At 42.9% G+C, this 19,160-nt stretch overlaps 1 protein-coding gene across 1 annotated transcript in view; it reads right to left on the bottom strand.

Moving 5' to 3' along the window:
- Window positions 1–13,467: 13,467 nt before the first annotated feature.
- C4H12orf42 (chromosome 4 C12orf42 homolog) overlaps window positions 13,468–19,160 on the bottom strand; it is a 284,699-nt gene continuing 279,006 nt past the window's right edge. The window contains exon 16 of the mRNA XM_090043229.1: window positions 13,468–17,459. Coding sequence (XP_089899355.1) covers window positions 17,229–17,459 — 231 coding nt within the window. The 3' untranslated portion in view covers window positions 13,468–17,228. The remainder of the gene's footprint in view (window positions 17,460–19,160) is intronic.

The following is a 19,160-nucleotide window of genomic DNA, read 5'->3' as shown; positions in this document are numbered from 1 at the left end:
CAACTGATATTCCTGGGTACTGCATGTTTAATAATGGTTAAAGAAAAGTAAAATATATTATTATATGGATGATGTAACAGCAGAATTTCATAGGCTTGTCTATCATTAAGCAAACCTTTATACATCTCATTGCCAAGCCCCTAGTGAGAAAGATAAATAATGTTACCATTTTTTTCTTAAGGATTGTTACACTAGTCTTTAATGCTGTGTTTGCCAAGGGAGTCAACAGGATTTAGACACCCGACTGTGGCAGGTTCCTGTGAAAATCCCAGCCTAAATAATTAATAATAATGAAACCCTGAAGTACCCATTTTTTTTCTCCCTGCAACCCATGCAAACAACCCCTGAACCATACACTTCCTTCAAAAGAATTATTTTCTCTTTAATTGGGCTAATAGAATTAGTCCAAAGGATTAGTCCAAAGGATCTCTAGAGTCAGGTAGTTCAACCCCCTGCACAGATGCAAGATTGGCTGTTCCCAGGCCACCCCAGACAAATGCTTATCCAGCTACTTGAAAGCCTCCAATGAAGGAGATTCCACAAGTTCCCTAGCCAATAAAAAGGTGACATATAAACTACTGGCTTTACGCTGACTGTAAGTGTGCACCCGGATGAGCGTGGACATTTGTTTCCTCTGGGACAAGTAGCAGCAGCACAAGCAGGTTACCCCAGGTGGGTAGGGGAGGCTGGGGCCAGCAACTGTGCTGGCCCCAGCAGCCTTCCCTGGGGTCCTGAGGGCCTTCCAGGACTGCAGCGTTGGCAGGAAGCCTGGCTGGCAGCCTGAGCATGGTTCTGGCTGGCTAGCCTCTGGTTTTGGGTGGCGCATACTGCTGCCATGTGCACTGCCCTGCTTTTTTTCATTGTGGGGTTTTTTTGACCCCGGGATGTATATACTGCATACAACTATGGCCATGTCCATGGGGGAGTTCAAATCTGGCTTGGTTTGGACAACAGGATTCTGAATATAATGTCTTTACTAACTAGCTAGTTTTTTGCCTAATTAAAATGCAAAATGACATTAAGGCTGAATTCTTCTTTTAGTTACATCCCTTCAACCCGAGTGTCAAAGGGGTTGTTTGGTGTAAAGGAGAGAAGAATTTGACAATCATTGTGTCAAATGCAGGAATTCCTTAGCATCACATCGGGGGCTACAATACCTTTCCATAAATTAAAAAATAATGGTTTTCTTTTGTGCCTCAGAAGAATTCATAATTTTTAAAATGGGGTGGGGGGAGGGAGGGAGTCAAGTTGATTGCAACAGAAAGAAACTGGCTTTGCTTTACTTGTGATTGGTATAGAAAATGAGGCTGATTTCCTTAGTGGTCCCTAGCAATGGTTATTCATTTGGAGAAGTATTTGGAGTCCTGTCATCCCACAAATTCCAGACTTGCACATTGTGCAATACTTTACAGCAAAATTTCACAAGGCTTTCATCTTTCTAAATGGATAGACAGTGTTTTCATTACTGATTGCAGCTACGGTGCTTGGAGTTCTAATAAGCACTAGCAGAAGTTGTGTACTAGACATAAATCTATAAAGCCAAACTTTCCTTCCAGTTACACCACTGCACTCTCATTAACTGAGAGCAGAATTTGTCTTTTTGACTCCCTTGGGGGTGGCTTTGGTGACTCAGAAAACAAGTCATTCTTTTTCTTCTGCACAGACTAGAAGAAAAACGGATAGTTTAAGACTCACCATCAGTAAACAGCTATGGTATGATGGATTTTTCAATTAGGTAACCGAGGAGAAAATTACTTTGGGTTCCAATCCAAACTCCACTGACATCAATGGAAAGCTTCCCATGACCTTAATGCATTCTGGGCCAGATCATTAATTCAGAATAAAAATTATGGTGTGTATCCTCTATTTCACACTGTTCCTTTTGTGCCCCTGGTGTGGTACAAAGGAACCTGAAACCTCTTGTGACACCTATGTCATTGAGTACCATTTGGGGGCAAGTGAATTCCCCAGCAGACCTGGAGCCATCCTACCTGACTTTTACACCTTCTTTCCATCAAAACCTGGTTCAGACAGGGGGTCTCCTAGGAGCAGTGAGGAGACAGAACAGTCAAAGTATACTGTGTTCATGCTATTCTTATCTGGTATACAATACCTTAGAGACTATACGCCATCTGATGCAAAGCAAAGCAGTCCTTAGGTCACGCTAATTTGTGATGGCATGGGAGCAGAGAATTAGAGATCCATAACCCACCTCAGACAGCCCCACTAATGAAGAAGAGCATTTTCTGCCTCATCCATGAATATAAGAAATAAAAGCAATGACTATGTTCTGCTGTGCTGCAGTATGACTCAGAGCTGTATGTTTGGGCCTTGGCAGAAAACTGTAATTAAGACAAACAGGGAAGATTAAGCCTTTTTGCTAGTATTTGTTTATAGTTTGTATGGATTATTATTTTGTCATAATTGTAATTTATAGCTTTCTAGTGTAATAAAGATAATAATCCACCCCATTAATTGCTACAAAACGAGTCATTTTAAGGCAGATGAGGTTAAAGTATCTGCCTCAATGAAAATTTCTCTACCACTTATTTCAGTTTTCTCCATATGAGAATGTATGTGAGTATGCATGCGTGCACACACACACATTTAAGTTCTTCAATAATCTTAAAAATGATTAAATAAGTTTCATACTTTCAGTACCACAGACAGCACACTCCACAGTGACTTTATTCTGTTGCCATAGTCCCACAGGGGAAAACCTGGAAAATTATTCTGGTGGGATGCTAGTGACACCATAGTTAATATTCAGCCAAGTTTCTCTCTCGTCTTACATATTTGTGCCTATCCACCTCAGCCACACTAACCTATAATTTCTTTTGTCACAAAAAATCTTTTTGATAGCAGTTCTAGTAGGTCTGTTTGAAGGACACCAAACTTTGCTGTAATATACCCGAAGTGCTTTAGTTGCAGTAATTTCCAAGTAAAAAAATGCTCTACAGAACTTCTGCTGTTCCCTTTCTGAATTGGAAAAATATGTAGGAAATGCCCTTGCTTATAAAACATTCTTATAACTAAAAACAGCAAAAGGCTTCTTTCTGCACTGACAGAAAGAAAAAGAATGGTAGCTTATCTTACAGCAACTACCAGTATCTCTCTTTGAAATGCTATAGTCTGTGTGCACCCCATGTGTTCACATGTACCTCACTGTACATGAGACTGGATTCCTAATTAGTGCCTGCTAGACTCAACATGCACAGTCTCCCTGAATGAAGCCTTAAAGGGCAGAGCTAGCACACTCCCTTCCTCAAAGTCCCTGAAAAATTAAAGAAGCAGGCACAGAAGGTGGATCCCTGCTGACTGGAACATGTCAAAGAACCAGTTATTATAGGGTAATATTTCTTCTTTGAATATCAGTGTGGATGCCACTCTAGATGTTTCTCTAGCAGTATCCCCTCTGAGCAGTGAAAATGAGGATCTTTGACTCAAAGAGAGTGAAATACTGCTCTTATGAACTTGGAAGCCCACCTGGCTACCCTGACAACTCATACTTTTTAATGAAATTTAGTGGGTTGTTCCACATAGCTGCTTTGCAGATGTCAGGCTGGCATATTTCTGAAGCAGGAAAATGAAGCTTTAGCAGAGTGTGCCTTGATGATCAGAGGGACTAATTGATAGCAGGTGAAAATAGCTTGCTGATCCACTTTAAGATTCTCTGTGAGAATCTATTTTGGCTTTTCTGTGTGCTCAATACAGCAACAGAGGAGGAAGGAGCCTAAAAGGTTTAGTGCTGCTGAGGTTATACAGCAGGGTCTGAAGACACCTAAAGTGTGGAGGTTTTCCCTCTCAGCCTGACTTCAGGAAGAAGACTGGAAAGGGGATGGACAGGTTCCAAGAGTACCTTAGGATAAATGCAGTTTGACAAACTGATCCTGCAGCGAGGTGGTTCTTCAAGGAATTAAATGCTAACTTTGCCTAGGTCAGAGGCACCCTATAGAAGTCATGCTCAACTCCCTGGCTGCAGGCCAAATCCAACCTGTGATGCTCTCTACAGGCCTGGAAATTCAATGATGGGGGAGTGGTGACAGGGTTAATTACAGCTGTTTCTAGAGTCTAAGTTGGCTCTGTGGCTGGATCTGGGACACAGGGGCCACATCTACACAAGACGCTGACTGTGCAGTTATTACTGTGCAGTCGTTTAGTATTTATATAAACAAGTACTAAATGACTGCACAGTAAATGGAGTTGCTGCACAGTAGCATGGAGGAATGGCTTTTTCGTGACACTGACTGCACATGAGCTTGTGACTACTGCACAGTAGTGTCATGTCACCCTTTCTGCCATGTGATGCTACTGCGCAGTAGTCATGGGCTACTGTGCAGTCAGTGCCTCATGTAGAGATGCTGACTGGCATGCCTTTTGGCCTGCTAGACTGTAATCTGCCCCTGCATGCTGACTCCATGCTGGATCAAGTTTGCCGGCCAAACCCAACTGTGGGAGTCAGCCTTCAGACCACCTCTATGCCAGTTATTTTGGCTGTGGGGCCGGAAGATTGAGCACCACTTGAATCTACTATAAGACCCTTCGGTACTGGATCTTCTACTGAGTCAATATCATTCTAAATCGACTTGAAACATCCTGTCTTGAGGAATATGTTTCCTAGTACTACATTTTCTGCCTTCTGTATTTTCTCAACTTCTACAGAATGGTCTTTGTTCAAAGGAATCTCAACCAGCCAACCTTCAATATATCAGTCAGCCAACCTTCAATATATCAAGACTGTAGTTCTGGAAGACATTTGGGGACATTATTTCTGGACAGGCAAAAAAGGCTGTGTGGAAGGCTGCTGGGGCTATCTTCAACAGATCTGAGATTAAAAACTCTCTTGGCCAGAGGGGGGCTGACATGTTGATTGAGATGAAATCCTGTATGATCTTGGGGCACTTTTACATGTGTTCTGGGGGGATGGAGGGAGACAGTGCTTTAATTACAGCGGCTCCAAGAGCTGCTTTAATGAAAGCATCACTGTGTCTCCTGTATCAGTATCCCCATGCTTAAAATGTTGGTGGGGCACTTGAACTAAAACCCTTTGAAAGATCTTTACTTCAGGTGCCCCGCCACCATTTTTAAGCGTGGGGATACTGATACATGAGATGCAGGAGGCTGCTGGAGTATGGCAATTGCCACACTGCAGCAGACTGTATCTTGCGGGAGCTCGGGACTGGTGGGATAGTGGTTTCTGCAGGTGTGGAGAGTTCTACTGGGTGGGGGAAAGTGACTCACCGAACAATAGCAATTACCACCACAAAAAAAGAAAACAGTCTACCTCACCCTCTCTCATCAGTTCCTCTGAGCAATACTTCAATATTTGTGAATACTTCCAACAACTATAAGAAGGTATCATCATCATCACCACTTCCTCTACTGTTGCAATGGAGTTCAGGGGTCCTAAGTAAGATCAGAGCCCTGTTGTTTTACTTGACATAGAGACATGCTGGACTGGGCTACACTGGGCTGCTTCTGCTGCCACAAGTTCTGGCAGTAGACAGCAGCCCTCCCAGTGGAACAAGGCTCATGAACACCTGTATGGCTTCTGCAGGATCCATTTGGCTCCACTTCATCATTTATGTCAAGAAGGCATGAAATGGACCATGAGAAAGCACAACAGTTGAGGCATGGACATAGCTACAGGGGCCTTTTGTCAGCTGCCAGGTGGCAGAAGCCTTCCCTTGATCAGGAGAGCTGTGGACACACTCACAATTTTCCAAGCAGAACTTAAGGTCAGCCTGCAAAAATATGTAGTGTGGACTCAGCTCGCAATAAGAGATGACTCGTATTCCAAAGATTTTACAGTCAAAATACACAAGATACAGAACAGGCAAAAGGAAGGAAGGATTATCATCACCAGTTTTAATGGGGTAAAAGAAGTCACAAGCAGATCTACTGACATGCCTGAACTCATGCAGGCAATCTGTGGCAGAGTCGGAACTAGAATGGACTCCTCTTGAATCTCAGTTAAGCGTCTTATGCACAAGAACATCCTTCTTTACACAGTTCACATGTGGCATTGTTGCTGTTCCATCCACTTGAAATAGGAATACATGTCAAGAATGTTTTGCTTATGATTTGGCCATTACTCCCAGTTGTTTAAACTTCTGTACAGGTTTCACAACTTTAGGATGTACTCCCAAAGTAGTAGGGAGTAATCCAGTCATAGACTTCAGTTACTATATTTTTATTTTACAACCTATTGCTGCTGTGTGCTACTTAGGGTTAGATCTTGGGGTTCCTAAAAAGCCCCAAGTAAGGAAGGCAGGAGATAACTATATAGCTCCAGAAGCAGAAACAGGAAGGAACTGCATGGCAGTTACAGCTGAGTCCCCAGTTGCCCTTTGGGCAGGAAGGAAATCAGGCTAGAAATAGAGGTTGCCAAATGAAGCAGATCAGCTGGACTGGAAAGTGTCCCAGCATAGCTGATCTGCTTCACTGGGTGAAACACGTCACCTGTTGTCCCACCCATTGATGCTGCAGGATAATGGGCGACACATTTTCTGGGGTTGGAAACCTAGTCCTGTTCCCCCTGGGAATTGCTGTGCAGTATTGGGCCCCTTAAGCCCTGGAAGCACCTGCCAGTTTTTGTTGCTGTTGTACTGCCATAAAAATATTTATGGTGGCACAAAGGCCAAGCAAACAGACACCCATGCCCCTTGGCATGCCACAAATGCTCACAATTTATGGCTACAACAAAGACGGTATCAATTTGCTACTTAGCAGCAGACGTCTGCTTGCTTTATGGTGCAAGAACATGAGCCGCCTGGAGTTGCCCATATTCTCCAGCTGCCCTGGGCAGGTGCCCCAGAGGCTTGTGGGACTCAATTTAGCATACCCTAGGAATTCCTATGCAGGATCAGACCCTTCAAGCTGTGGGAGCACCTGCCTGTCTTTCCCCTCTTACAGAAACAAGCCCCCAGGAGTGTCAGGGGCCACTTTCAGAGGCATGCCCCCAGGATCTAAAATTATTATTAGAAAAAGAGCAAGCCTGGTAGAAGAAAAAAAATAATGTATTTAATATAATGTATTTAGTAGCTTGTCACTCTGCTCTTTACATTTTAATGTCATACTTTGGAATAATTTCAATAATAACCCTCCCCTTCCCCCCCAAAAAGAAAGTCCAACTCAGTGACCTGTATCTGCCATGATACAATATTAACAAATACAGTTACACAGCATGCACAATGAAGGGCAACCACTCCTCTGATTTTAGTACTCCATTTGGAAGAGAAGTCTGATCGTAATTGAGAGCACCCAGCCACTCATCAGTGTGCCTCAATTGGAAAATAATTATCTTTGTTCAACTAGGAATCAGTGTTTTCATGTGACTCTTCACTGAGTATTCTGAATGGGGAATGCTTTCTGATTCAGACAGCTATCCCTCTCAAATGTCAAGAAAAAGGCTGAACCATTAATTCCCTTTGCAGAGCTTAACACATCCTAAAAGGGTGAGATGGCTGTCTTATACACAAGCATTAGGGACTGATCATTTATTTAAGTACATACCTCTTTTCCATCTAAGTAGATTATTGAGATTCAAGCCAGACCCTTCTGTCTAATTCTGTAGAAGATTATTCTGCAATTATAGTTTCAAAGCCTTATTTGTCCAGTCAGCATTTTGCATGAGCTTAGCAACTCACCTGCAGGAAGAGTCTCCTAGTGGTGACCAGTCATTCAGTTCCAATTCCAATGTAAATTCTTGACATACATAATAGAAAATCAAGGAGAATTAGAGGAACCCACTATTACTGTAAATAGCAAGTGTCAAAGATACAAAGAGAAATGACCCTCATTGCCCTGGCATGAAGGTCATGTTATATTTACAGTTATTGAGTAGCATTGGTCGAAATGGAATACACGACACATTGGCGGTTTTTAGTCAAAGAAAGGAGAAAAATCATCAACATCAACATGTTTTGTTCTATTAGTGAAAAATGTAATGTCTTTAAACTCCCCTCCCACAGTTTTGTAAAACATTGTTATTGGAATTTTTCATTCACTTAAACCTGAGATTTCAGTATACAGAAATTATTCACAAGCATCCCAACAATATTTCTGATTAAAAACTCAGGAAATAGTAACGTGATTACTAAAAAAAGTAAAAAATGGACCCATTTTGCTTACTTGCAAACAAAAAGCAAGTTTAAAACATGGGGTTAAATTACTTCTGGATTTCTCACAGGCTCTATTATTTCAATATTCCTGTAATGAATGATATGTAAAAGTACATAATGGAAACTTGTCCTGTTGCCTTTAATGGACTTTGAATCAGGCCCTTAGAGCAACACGGAGAAAAAGAGTGCACACCGAGATTCACTGTGAGCTGTGACAGCTCAGGACATTGCTTCAGCACTTCTTTGGTGAACATGTATCTGCAGAATTTGTGATTACTGCCTGCATTCTGCTCTCACTTTCCCAGGCTTTTATAATGTTGGAATTTACAATTAGTTTCAGATCTTCCTTATTTATGACAGTTTTTTTGAGCCTCAAGCTTCCCTCGCACATTATGCTGTCTGTTTACCTGAGTCTGCAGATAATATTGAATAATTCATTTTTAGAATGTATATTTGTACTGTTACATGCACATGCAGGGTCAAAAACCTTCCTTTACTGCATGCTGTTAAGCTTAAACTCTTCATTTTAGCAACACAAGGCAGGTTATTGTAAGTCACCTTCTTTGAAGCTGTAAGGTAATGCCTTCCCTTTGCTAAATACATTTGTAAAGCTACACACCGACCTTTTCCAGAGCCTTGAACAATTCAGTCTCCAGGCCAGAAAAAAATGATTTGCTTAAACACCTGTATGGAAAGTGATATCTAATCTTTTATGTTCACTATTGGAGAGTGCTCAGGTCAATCAACAGTCAATAGAAGGTGGTAGTAACTCTTATTTTATATTTTATTTTACAGTCAGGGTTGAGTATTTGTTTTTGAAAGATTGGAGGGCTTGGTTGGCAGTGCCAGGGAACCGGAATCTTTTTATCTACATGCTTGATAGAAGTCGGAGGAGGCAGGTGCAAAGCAAGCTTTCCAGCACTGTCTGCAGCAATAATCCCCACCTTAGCATTGACTAGCCACCTGCTCTTCAGGCACAGAGATAATTCAGTCTCCAAGTTAGTTCAGTCCTAGGGCTCATAAATGAGTCAAATTACAGTGTTGTTGGTGGTTGTGTCAATACATCAATATTTGATCACTGGGTTCTCCTCAAGACAGGGAGTTGAACTTTAAATGGCCTAAACAGATTTTATCTACCTGTGATTTATGCAGGGCATATTCCAAATCCAACTGAAGACAACAGGTAACTTTCCAATGGGTTTTAGATCAGGCCATGACTTACCCAGCTTCTTCTTATTAGAAACAGAGTATTGTAAAGGTAAATACATTGTTGTGCTTATATTTTAGACTCGATTCAAAATCTAAGAACATTTAATCCAGATTTTGATACCTCATTTACTGTAGAATTTATCAGTTTCTTTGTAAAATACTTTCATTCTGTTTCATTCTCAGACCAGCAGAGACTCACTATGCCTGACAAAGGGTGACCGCGCCTGAAAGCTTGCCAAGATCTATTTTCCAACTACTCAGCTGGTCTAATAAAAGATATCACATCTACTCAAAGAACCTTGCCTGTTCATGCTGGTTAGAAATCCATCCACTCTGACATTTATCAGCTCCATGGTGAGCAACCGGGCTGCTTAGAAACCCTGCAGAAAAAATATCAGTGTGCAAAACAAAGGACATCTTGCTTGAAGGTAACTGAACTGATTTTACCAAAAAAAGGGCAGGTATCTAAGTTGTTCCAACTCTCTTTACCTAATCATGATTGATTATATGGGACCATCCTTTCTGTAAATACTGATCGATGGCAGTAGTACTTTTGAGAAAGATTTGCAAGTAGCACTGTGTATATTGCAAATACCTGTTAGGAGTGGTGCATAGACCCAGCCTGGACCCCAACATTAAACTAGAAAAATATGGCAGTCTAAGGAATCATTATTTATTATTTGTATTGAGTCACGACATAGCAATGCTACATGAAAGAGAGGCCCCATTCATTGTCTTGCACACAAATGTGCACACTTGAATGGTAGGGCTGTGCGAGGCTTTGGACAGAGCTTCAGATCCAGAGAAGCTTCAGATGCTTCGGGGTCCAAAGAGGTGCATCCGGGTCGAAGTGCCACCTCATTTGGCCTCCCGAAGCGCTTCAGAATCGACTCAGAGATCCGGCCATAGGGTATAATGGGGAAACACTAAAATATCTATAACTTTGCTGCTTTTTGTCCAATTTGGATGAGCCTTTCAGGTATGGTAGACCCTGCAGAAAGCCTGAAGCTTGCCAAGTTTCAAGGAGATCTGTAGAGAGGGTTGGGGGGAATGGCACCCTGAATTCTTGAAAGCAAAACTCATGTCACTTCTAGGTGTTACAATATAGTGGGGTCAAAACTGCAGGGGTGGTAGCCCATGCTGAGGCCACAGAGCCCGTCACGTTTCAAGGATATCGGTGCAGGGGCTTGGGGGCAACTGTACCCCAAATTCTTGAAAACAAAACTCCTGTCATGTCTATGTGTTACAACACACAGGGGTCAAGACTGCAGAGCTGGTAGCTCTTAGTGAGGCCACAAGGCCATGCCAAGTTTCAAGAAGATCGGTGCAGGGGTTTGTGGGGAACTGTACCTCAAGCTAGGGACAAGCAAAACTCGTGCCATGGGTGCTCGTGGGACTGTGTCTGTCCTGGGGCAGGGAGGGGAGACTGCTGCAGCCTGGCTGCTGAGCTGCTGTGTTCCCAGTTACCAATCTGTCGATCATGATTCACTCAGGGACCAGGGACTCAGGGCCCAGCTCAATACACAGGGCCTAGCTGCTACATAACAACTTAATGAGCAGCAATTAGCACCTACAAAACCAGGCTAAGGAGAGGAAGGACTCAATACAGTCAGCTGCCCCAAGACAGAGACAGTCTTGGCAGGAGTTTTGGCTGTCAGCAGCTAGGGGTGCTGGGGCCCAGAGCCCCCCCGCACCCATCTCCTCCACAGCTGGCAGGCGTCACAGCAGGGGCCACCATCCCTGCAGCTGTCACCCTGCTGCACCTTAACACGCAGTGTCACCCATGGCACCAGTTTTGCTTGTCCACAGCTTGAGGTGCAGTTCCCCCCAAACCCCTGCACCAATCTCCTTAAAGCTTGGCAGGCTTTGTGGCCTCAGTAAAAGCAACTAGCCCTGCAGTTTTGACCTGCCCTGTGTTGTAACACACAGCCGAGATGTGAGTTTGGCTTTTAGGAATTTGGGGTACAGTTGTCCCAAGACCCCTGCACCGATCTTCTTGAAACTTGGCAAATGTCATGCTCTCAGCAGAGGCTATCATCCCTGCATGTTTCACCCAAATCAGACAAAAAATAACAAAGTTACAGATATTTCATTGATTCCCCATTATACCCTGTGGCCAGATCTCTGAGGCAGAAACCCAGTCTGGAGATCCGGTTCAGATTGCGGCCATCCGAAGTTGCCAGATCTGAAGCCAGATCAGATCGCTGCTGACTTGCACAGGCCTATTGAATGGACATCTGAAGAGCTTACAGTCTAAACAGACAAGACAGGTGTAGGAAGGGAGAAGGAAATGTATCACCTCCAGTTACTTTATGGAACTGATAGTTTCTCCTGACTTTTGGGAAGGATGACATGAATAAAAGGGAAAAGGAGATAAGTGAATCAGTTGCACAGTGTACTTGCTGATGGTTTATTATAGTGTTGCACCAACTCTCGCGCTAATCTTTCATAAACTTACTGTGACAAGATGGCGAACGTTACCATGAAAGCCAGTAGTCCTAACATTCCTTGCCAGCAGCTGGCATTGCCTTGCATGTTTCCCTTATGTGACATGATACCACTACTTGTGATTATAACTTCAACCCTTAATGGTATTTTTTGGGTGGCTCCAAGGCATATTTTGCAGGGGTTCCATAGAGTACATTGAGGAAGTTCTCTTGTGGCAGGAGCAAAACTGATGACTGCAGGGAGATTGATTAGTCAAGTGTTTCTGTTTCTACCAGACTTACTAGCCTGCAGGACAATATACCAGCTAATCTATACAAGGCCTGTCTAGAAAGCCCCAGCCTATATTGTCCTTGCCTCTTCTCCTTCTATTTGTCACTAAAATCATTCAGCAAACAATTTGGATGTAATAACGGAGACGGGGGGCTCACTACCGTACTGCAGTGCTAGAACCTGGAGCAGATTTGAGAGCTATTCTGTAGCACTTCCTTAAAACTGCTGAGAAGATATCGATGAGAAAGACTCATTGAGAATTTCTAGTTAAAGGTGCCATTCTGAAAATGGAATAGTTAAAAAGTAAAAAGGCAAGGAAACTAATTCAAGGCAGGTAAAATCTAAAATAAATCACTGCAAACTCTGCAGATCCCTTCAAGGAAGGAGAAAATTTGCCTGCAGGCTGCACAGAAAGAATCAAAAGTGCCACCAAACTAGTCTGGCATCACCTCCTCAGGCACCAAATAATTCCATAACCAAGTAATTAGCTAGCTGGGAGCCACTGCCAGAAACTACAGGGGCAAAAAACACCCCTATATCGAGCCCTGTCCTATCTCAAAGGAAACCCTGCTATACCCCACCCATGGGGATGTAGGAAAATGCCTCTAGCCACTTTGCCCATTTTGTGTCTTTTTTTTCTTTTCTCCTTTGACCCAGTCTGAGCCTGAGACTACTTTGGATGAGCAGGACTAACAGCGACAGCACAGGGGAGGGAAAGAAAGCAGGGTGGAAAGACATTAGCTTGGGGAAATTAAAAATAGAGGGGGAGAAGAGTAGAGAAGCAAACCTGTTAGAATTTGTGGAATTGTTCAAAGGGTACTTTTCGTGTTTAATGTTGGCTTTGTTTGAGAACAGATTATTTTTCATGAGCAATTGCTGTCACTGTTAAATTTCTCATTTTATGCAATAAATTCCTGCTTCTTAACTATTTAAAAAAATAATCCAAAACATTATCAGTGTGTTTCTTTTACCCCTAAGTATTTGTTCAATACATGAAACATTCTGGTAACTGATTTGGTGACATGATCAATAACATCATTTAATTAAAAACCTACATGTGAAAAATGGGTCTATTTCAAACACTCTAACATGAAAACAAATGACAACTGGCAAACTCTATGTCCTTGGTGTGCTGCATGTTTTGTGTTTGGCTGGTAATATTTTGTCTACCTTGTCTACTCACATTATAAACTCAGTGAGGCAGGCTCTGCCTTTCAGTCTGTATCTTCTTATAATGGGACCTGATCATATATGGATCAGAGTAAGAATACCGCTGATGTAAGAGTTCACAGTACCTTAGCTATAACTTGCATGTTTCTGTACTTAGATCTGATACACCAACACCATAAATATATTAGTATTTTTAGAGAAGAAAAAACATTGCACAATTATAATGGAAGAGGTGCTATGGTTTTATTTTTGTGACAGCTTTTCACCAAGTGCTGTAGGTAGAATTCCCAGGTGAGTTAGTGTCGTATTTAAAAATTGTACACCTTAGATTTAAACAAACAACTTTCATACGAATTAGAAACAAATCTACACAATTGGGTAGCATTACCTTTTTTAAAACATTACAAGTAATGTTTGTCAGAAATTCGATTCAGCTGCTTTTGAATTTCAGTCAGCTACCCATAATCTAATATGCTATAAGCACACTTTGCAATAATGCGATAAGATATTGATTCAACTGTTTTCACAATGGATTGATCAATATAACATATGATTAAGTCAACATATAATTTTAGTGAAAGTGTGTTACCTTATTATTTAAATAATCTAGCCATGTATTTAAAAGCCTAAATCCATCTATGTTCAATCAATGTTTAAGGGAATTAATATACCGATTCTGTATTTGCTGAATCCTGATTGCAGCGTAAGCAAAGACACTTGCTATGATATACCCAATATATACTGCCAGAACTTCAAGTGCTTTCCACCAGTTAAGAATCTGCCCAAGGTTTTTTTTCACTAGGGCCTGTGGCTGGTACAAAACACAATTAACCTCATTTGATGTGCCAGGACTTAGGAAAGCAAAACTCCCACTGCAAACAAAACTGAAGGTTCTTCTGAGTCTGTAGTAACATCCTAAGGATGGCGATCTACAGAGCTGCCTTTGCACCAAATGATATGGTGAATTACTTCCTAATGAGTCAAAATCCTTGCAATTCCTCTGGGAACTGCTATTGTCTGGAATATCCTTTTTGATTTTTACCCAATTAGGTAAATCCAAATTCCCCCTGTGACTGACTAGCCCATACAAGATATTGTTTATTTGACTTGGCTTATCACCATTTTAAAAATAAACAGAGAATCTCAAATGTTAGTTGAAAAGGCAAAAATCAACTTTCATATGGTTTCTTATTACATAATAGAAACAACCTGATTACACTCAATAGTTACATGTCTATCTCAGTACATTGCTTAACCAAGTAAAGAAAAAGAAAGGTACTACTAGGGCATTATAATTTTGCTCTAAAAAAGTTCTTTAACATATAATAATAACAGATAACAGATCTGATTTTTGAAGACATCTAAGGCGGACATAGAGCTAGGACTTGCGTCCAAAATCAAAGATAATAAAAAGTCCTTTTTCAAATATATAGGGAGGATGAAGAAAGCACCAGGAAATGTGGGGCCCCTGCAAGATCCTCTGGACAATCTGGTGGTTGCGCCAGAGGAGAAAGCAGACCTCTTTAACCAATTCTTCACCTCTGTTTTCTTGGGCAGGGACCAGGACTTCCCCACCATGATGCAAGACGGACTCGAGGGGAACGCCTCCAGACTTCAGGTTGGGGAGGACTGGGTTAGAGAGCTTCTGGAGGGGCTGGATGTGTTCAAATCAGCAGGTCCAGATGCTCTCCACCCCAGGGTGTTGAGGGAGCTAGCAGGGGTTATTGCAGGGCCCTTGGCACGGCTTTATGAGTGCTCGTGGTGCTCAGGTAGGCCAGGTGCCAGCTGATTGGAAGGTAGCCAACGTGGTCCCCATCTTTAAAAAAGGAAGGAGGGAGAACCCGGGCAACTACAGGCCTGTCAGTCTTACCTCAATCCGAGGGAAACCCTTTGAGAAGATCATCATGGAGCACATCTGCGATGGGCCGGCCTCAGAGATGATGCTCAAGGGCAACCAGCACGGTTTCATTAGGGGCAGGTCATGTCAGACCAACCTGATTGCCTTTTATGATCAGGTCACAAAAGCATTGGATGCAGGTGTTGCCGTGGATGTAATCTTTCTGGACTTCAGCAAGGTCTTTGACACCGTCTCCCACCCCATCCTCATTAAAAAATTGGGCGACTGTGGCACTGATGCCTACACAGTCAGATGGATTGCAGATTGGCTGAAGGGTTGCACCCAGAGGGTGGTGGTGGACGGATCATATTCGACCTGGGGAGAAGTGGGCAGCAGAATCCCCCAGGGCTCAGTCTTTGGACCTGCGCTGTTCAATTTCTTTATCAGCAATTTGGACGCCGGGGTGAAAAGCAACCTGTTTAGATTCGCTGATGATACCAAAATTTGGGGTGAGGTGAGCACGTTAGTAGGGAGGGAAAGACTACAGCAAGACCTGGATAGGTTACAGAGGTGGGCTAACAAAAACAGGATGTGTTTCAATACTGACAAGTGCAGGGTGCTGCACTTGGGCAGTAGTAACTAGCAGCACACTTATAAGATGGGAAACTCCCTTCTTGAGAGCATGGAGGCAGAAAGGGATCTTCGAGTCATTACTGACTCCAAGATGAACACGGGCTGACAATGCGAGGTCACAGTTGGCAGGGCTAACCGGACCTTGTCATGCATCCACAGGTGCATCTCTAGCAGGGCCAAGGAGGTGATCCTCCCCCTCTATGCGACACTGGTCAGGTCACAGCTGGAGTACTGTGTCCAGTTCTGTGCGCCCCACTTCAGGAAGGATGTAGGCAACATTGAGAGGGTCCAGAGAAGGTCCACCCTCATGATCCAGGGACAACAGGGCAGACCCTATGAGAGACTGTGGAACCTGAACCTGTTCAGCCTTCACAAGAGAAGGCTGAGGGGGGACCTGGTGACCATCTATAAACTCACTAGGTGGGACCAGAAGGGTTTGGGAGAGACCTTGTTTCCCCTAGCGCCCCCTGGCATAATGGCCACAAGTTGTTGGAGAGTAGGTTTAGATTAGACATCCATAAGAACTACTTCACAGTTAGGGCAGCTGGGATCTGGAACCAACTTCCAAGGGAAGTGGTGCTGGCTCCTACCCTGGGGGTCTTTAAGAGGAGGCTCGATGCCTACCTGGCTGGGATCATTTGAGCCTAGTTTTTTCTCCTGTCCGGGCAGGTGGTTGGACTTGAAGATCTACAAGGTCCCTTCCGACCCGACTTCTATGATTCTATGATTCTAAGAGCCCACAACCAGCTCCTTCCATTTCAGGCACCTAAATGAAGTAGCCAGCTTGAGAGCAATCATGGTCACAAACTTTTGAAAATCTGGCCCTTCATGTATAGAAATGGGTTTCCTTGATTGTATGTCTCCATTTTCTTCACATGGACTTGTCTTATTTAATTTTAAGTATATTTTGAAGAGGGCTACAGCTCAGACAATTGTCATGTGTGCCAATTCCACTCCTAAATTTACATTCCCACTGAGTAAACTGTTGATGCAAAGCTCGGTACCGCAGCCTCTATCTAATTTGCTCCTCCAAGGTCTACTTAACATGACTGAGGGCTGCAGACTGGGTTTTGATTTATTTACATGGACCACTGTACTGGTTTGAACTGCACTTTTGTTGCAAAGCTACCCCAGTGTAGTTCTTGTCTGCCTTTACAAAGACAGTCAGAGCTGTTTAAAAGAAAATGTTCACTTGACACTATGTCTTCCTCACTTCTCTGCTGAGCCTACTAAGAAACAAGGCCATTCATTCACTCCCAATCTGCCTACACTCAAGGTTAGTAGGTAGTCAAAGGAGAAAGAAAGGCTCAGAAATGCTCTCAAGTCCTTTGTCTTAAGAAAACCTGAGAGCCGTGTACACTGATTTGTCTGTTCTGCCTAATTGTTAGATGTGGGCACAGGGGAAGCGGGAGTGAGTGGATGGTGCTTGTCTTTTTCGTGGTTTTCCTGGGCTAGACAAGGAAGCTGTACATATAGACATAACCTTAAGAGTCTTCATGACAAACCAACTTCCCTTCTGCTAGAGTTGACATAGTTTGTCAAATTGTTCTTGAATCATCCAGTGGATTGGCAATGACAGAGTTATGGATAAGAACAAAGAGTGGTAGGTAAGTCAGAAAATCCAGAACATCTAGTTTTTGGATATGTTGCAGTTCCCTTTGTACAGCTGCCTCGTGTTCTTCACTTATCCCTCCGGCCTTCAGTTCGACCAAAAACTGGTCCACAGTGAAGCTGCAAGACTGAGAATCGATATTCCACAAAAATAATTGCTGAAAAACAATAAATAAGCTGTTATTTTTAGTATCCATTTCCCTATATTTTCATTTTCTTTTAACTCATTATTTTAATTAATTTTATCAGCTGTCTGTGAGACAGTCCAGGTGCATGCCTCAGCTCATGCTTTCTGCATTTAATGGTGAGGAGAAAGGTGAAGGTGACTAAATTACTTTTATCTGTTCCCTAATTCTGAAGGCAACCAGTAGCCTAACTGACTAAATCAACCCAAGAGTTATTCTAGTTTATGATGGCTAGAATGGTCTTCTAGAGACTGTTTTGTGGTTGGAGAGTAGCAGATGACTCCAGTGCCCTTCAATTCAGGCTTCATCAAAACTCTCCCCATTGTGGAGTACCACTGGCCTGTCCACAGCAGCCCCTGATATGTCCTCTGTGCCAAGTAGGACTGGTATAATGCTAAATCAAGACTGCCCTGTGCCTTGAAAATTCTCTTCAGTCCCCTTACAGTTGATTTGAAGCCCCACCGTACCGGTCTTCTGACACACTGAGCTTACTAGGTGCGTCTTCCATGAGCAACAATAATCTTGTATCCAAATACCGCCAAACCTGAACATTTTAGTCCCACTGAAGGGCTACAGAAGCTCATTTCTTATTAATATTTAAACCCTAAGTAACATGTAAAACACTAACATCACTCTGGGGATGACAGAGAAGGATGAATAACTTGTTGATCCTTTTCCATCCTTTGAGAAAATAGTGGCATTACCTTTGTGCAGAAGAGAGGGAATCAGGAGAGTAGTGGGTAGGTATCTATTAGGGCTGTGTGAAACAGCACTGTTCCATTTTCCGTTCAGTTTTGATGGTTTGATGGAACAGCGTTCTGTTTCAAATTTCATTTAGAGTCAAAACAGTTATTTGTTTCATTCCATTGAAGCAAAAAGACTGTTTTGACGCTGTTTCAATGTTTTGCTGGGGCACTAGATTGCACCAGGGCAGAAGGCAGCCCAACTGGGTTGCTTCCCACCCCCAGCACGATCTAGCACCAGGGATGAGGAAGCAGCCCAGCTAGGCTGCCTCCTGTCCCCAGTGAGATCCAGCACCGGGGATGGGGATCTAGCATGGGGATTGGGGAGTCAACCCAGCTGGGCTGAGTTCCCATCCCCCCCTGCTGGATCTTACGCTGGGGATTGGAAGTCAGCCCAGCTGGACTAACTTCCCATCCCCAACCTATGGTCAAAATGTTTCAACTTTCGAAATGTTTCGACTAGCCTCCAAATTGGTCAAAACAGTGTGAAAACAAAACGGCCGACAAAATTTCGCACCGCCCTAGTGTCTATGCATCTATCCAGATAGGAAAGCTAATGGGCAATGGATGAGTATTTCTTTGGCATACATGAATGACAACAGCATGCAAAGCAAGGCTTCTGAGAATGCAGACTAACTTCCAACCCAGAAACCACCCTTTTAAAAATGTTATAAAGGAATTTTGTGCCACTGCTTCCACATGCAGACTAACTGGGAAATATTTAGAAGCATTTTAGAGTGTCTGTGCTGTAAAATGTATTGCAGTGTAGAGATGCTTAGGTTAGCTTGGGTACTATGAGCAGCCTAGCCATGATAGCATGGAGTTCCAGGCAGGCTATTTCCCCTTGATTACCAAAATAAAACTTTTTCAGCAGGGTAAATTAGCAAACATGAAGAACAATGCTGGGGAATGTTTCTAGTAAGTGAGATAG

The sequence above is a fragment of the Crocodylus siamensis genome, chromosome 4 (assembly GCF_052110815.1).
Source record: "Crocodylus siamensis isolate JL-2025a chromosome 4, ASM5211081v1, whole genome shotgun sequence".
Lineage (NCBI taxonomy): Eukaryota > Metazoa > Chordata > Crocodylia > Crocodylidae > Crocodylus > Crocodylus siamensis.
Note: the sequence above shows the minus strand (reverse complement) of the source record. Positions and strands in the feature narration are given on the sequence as shown.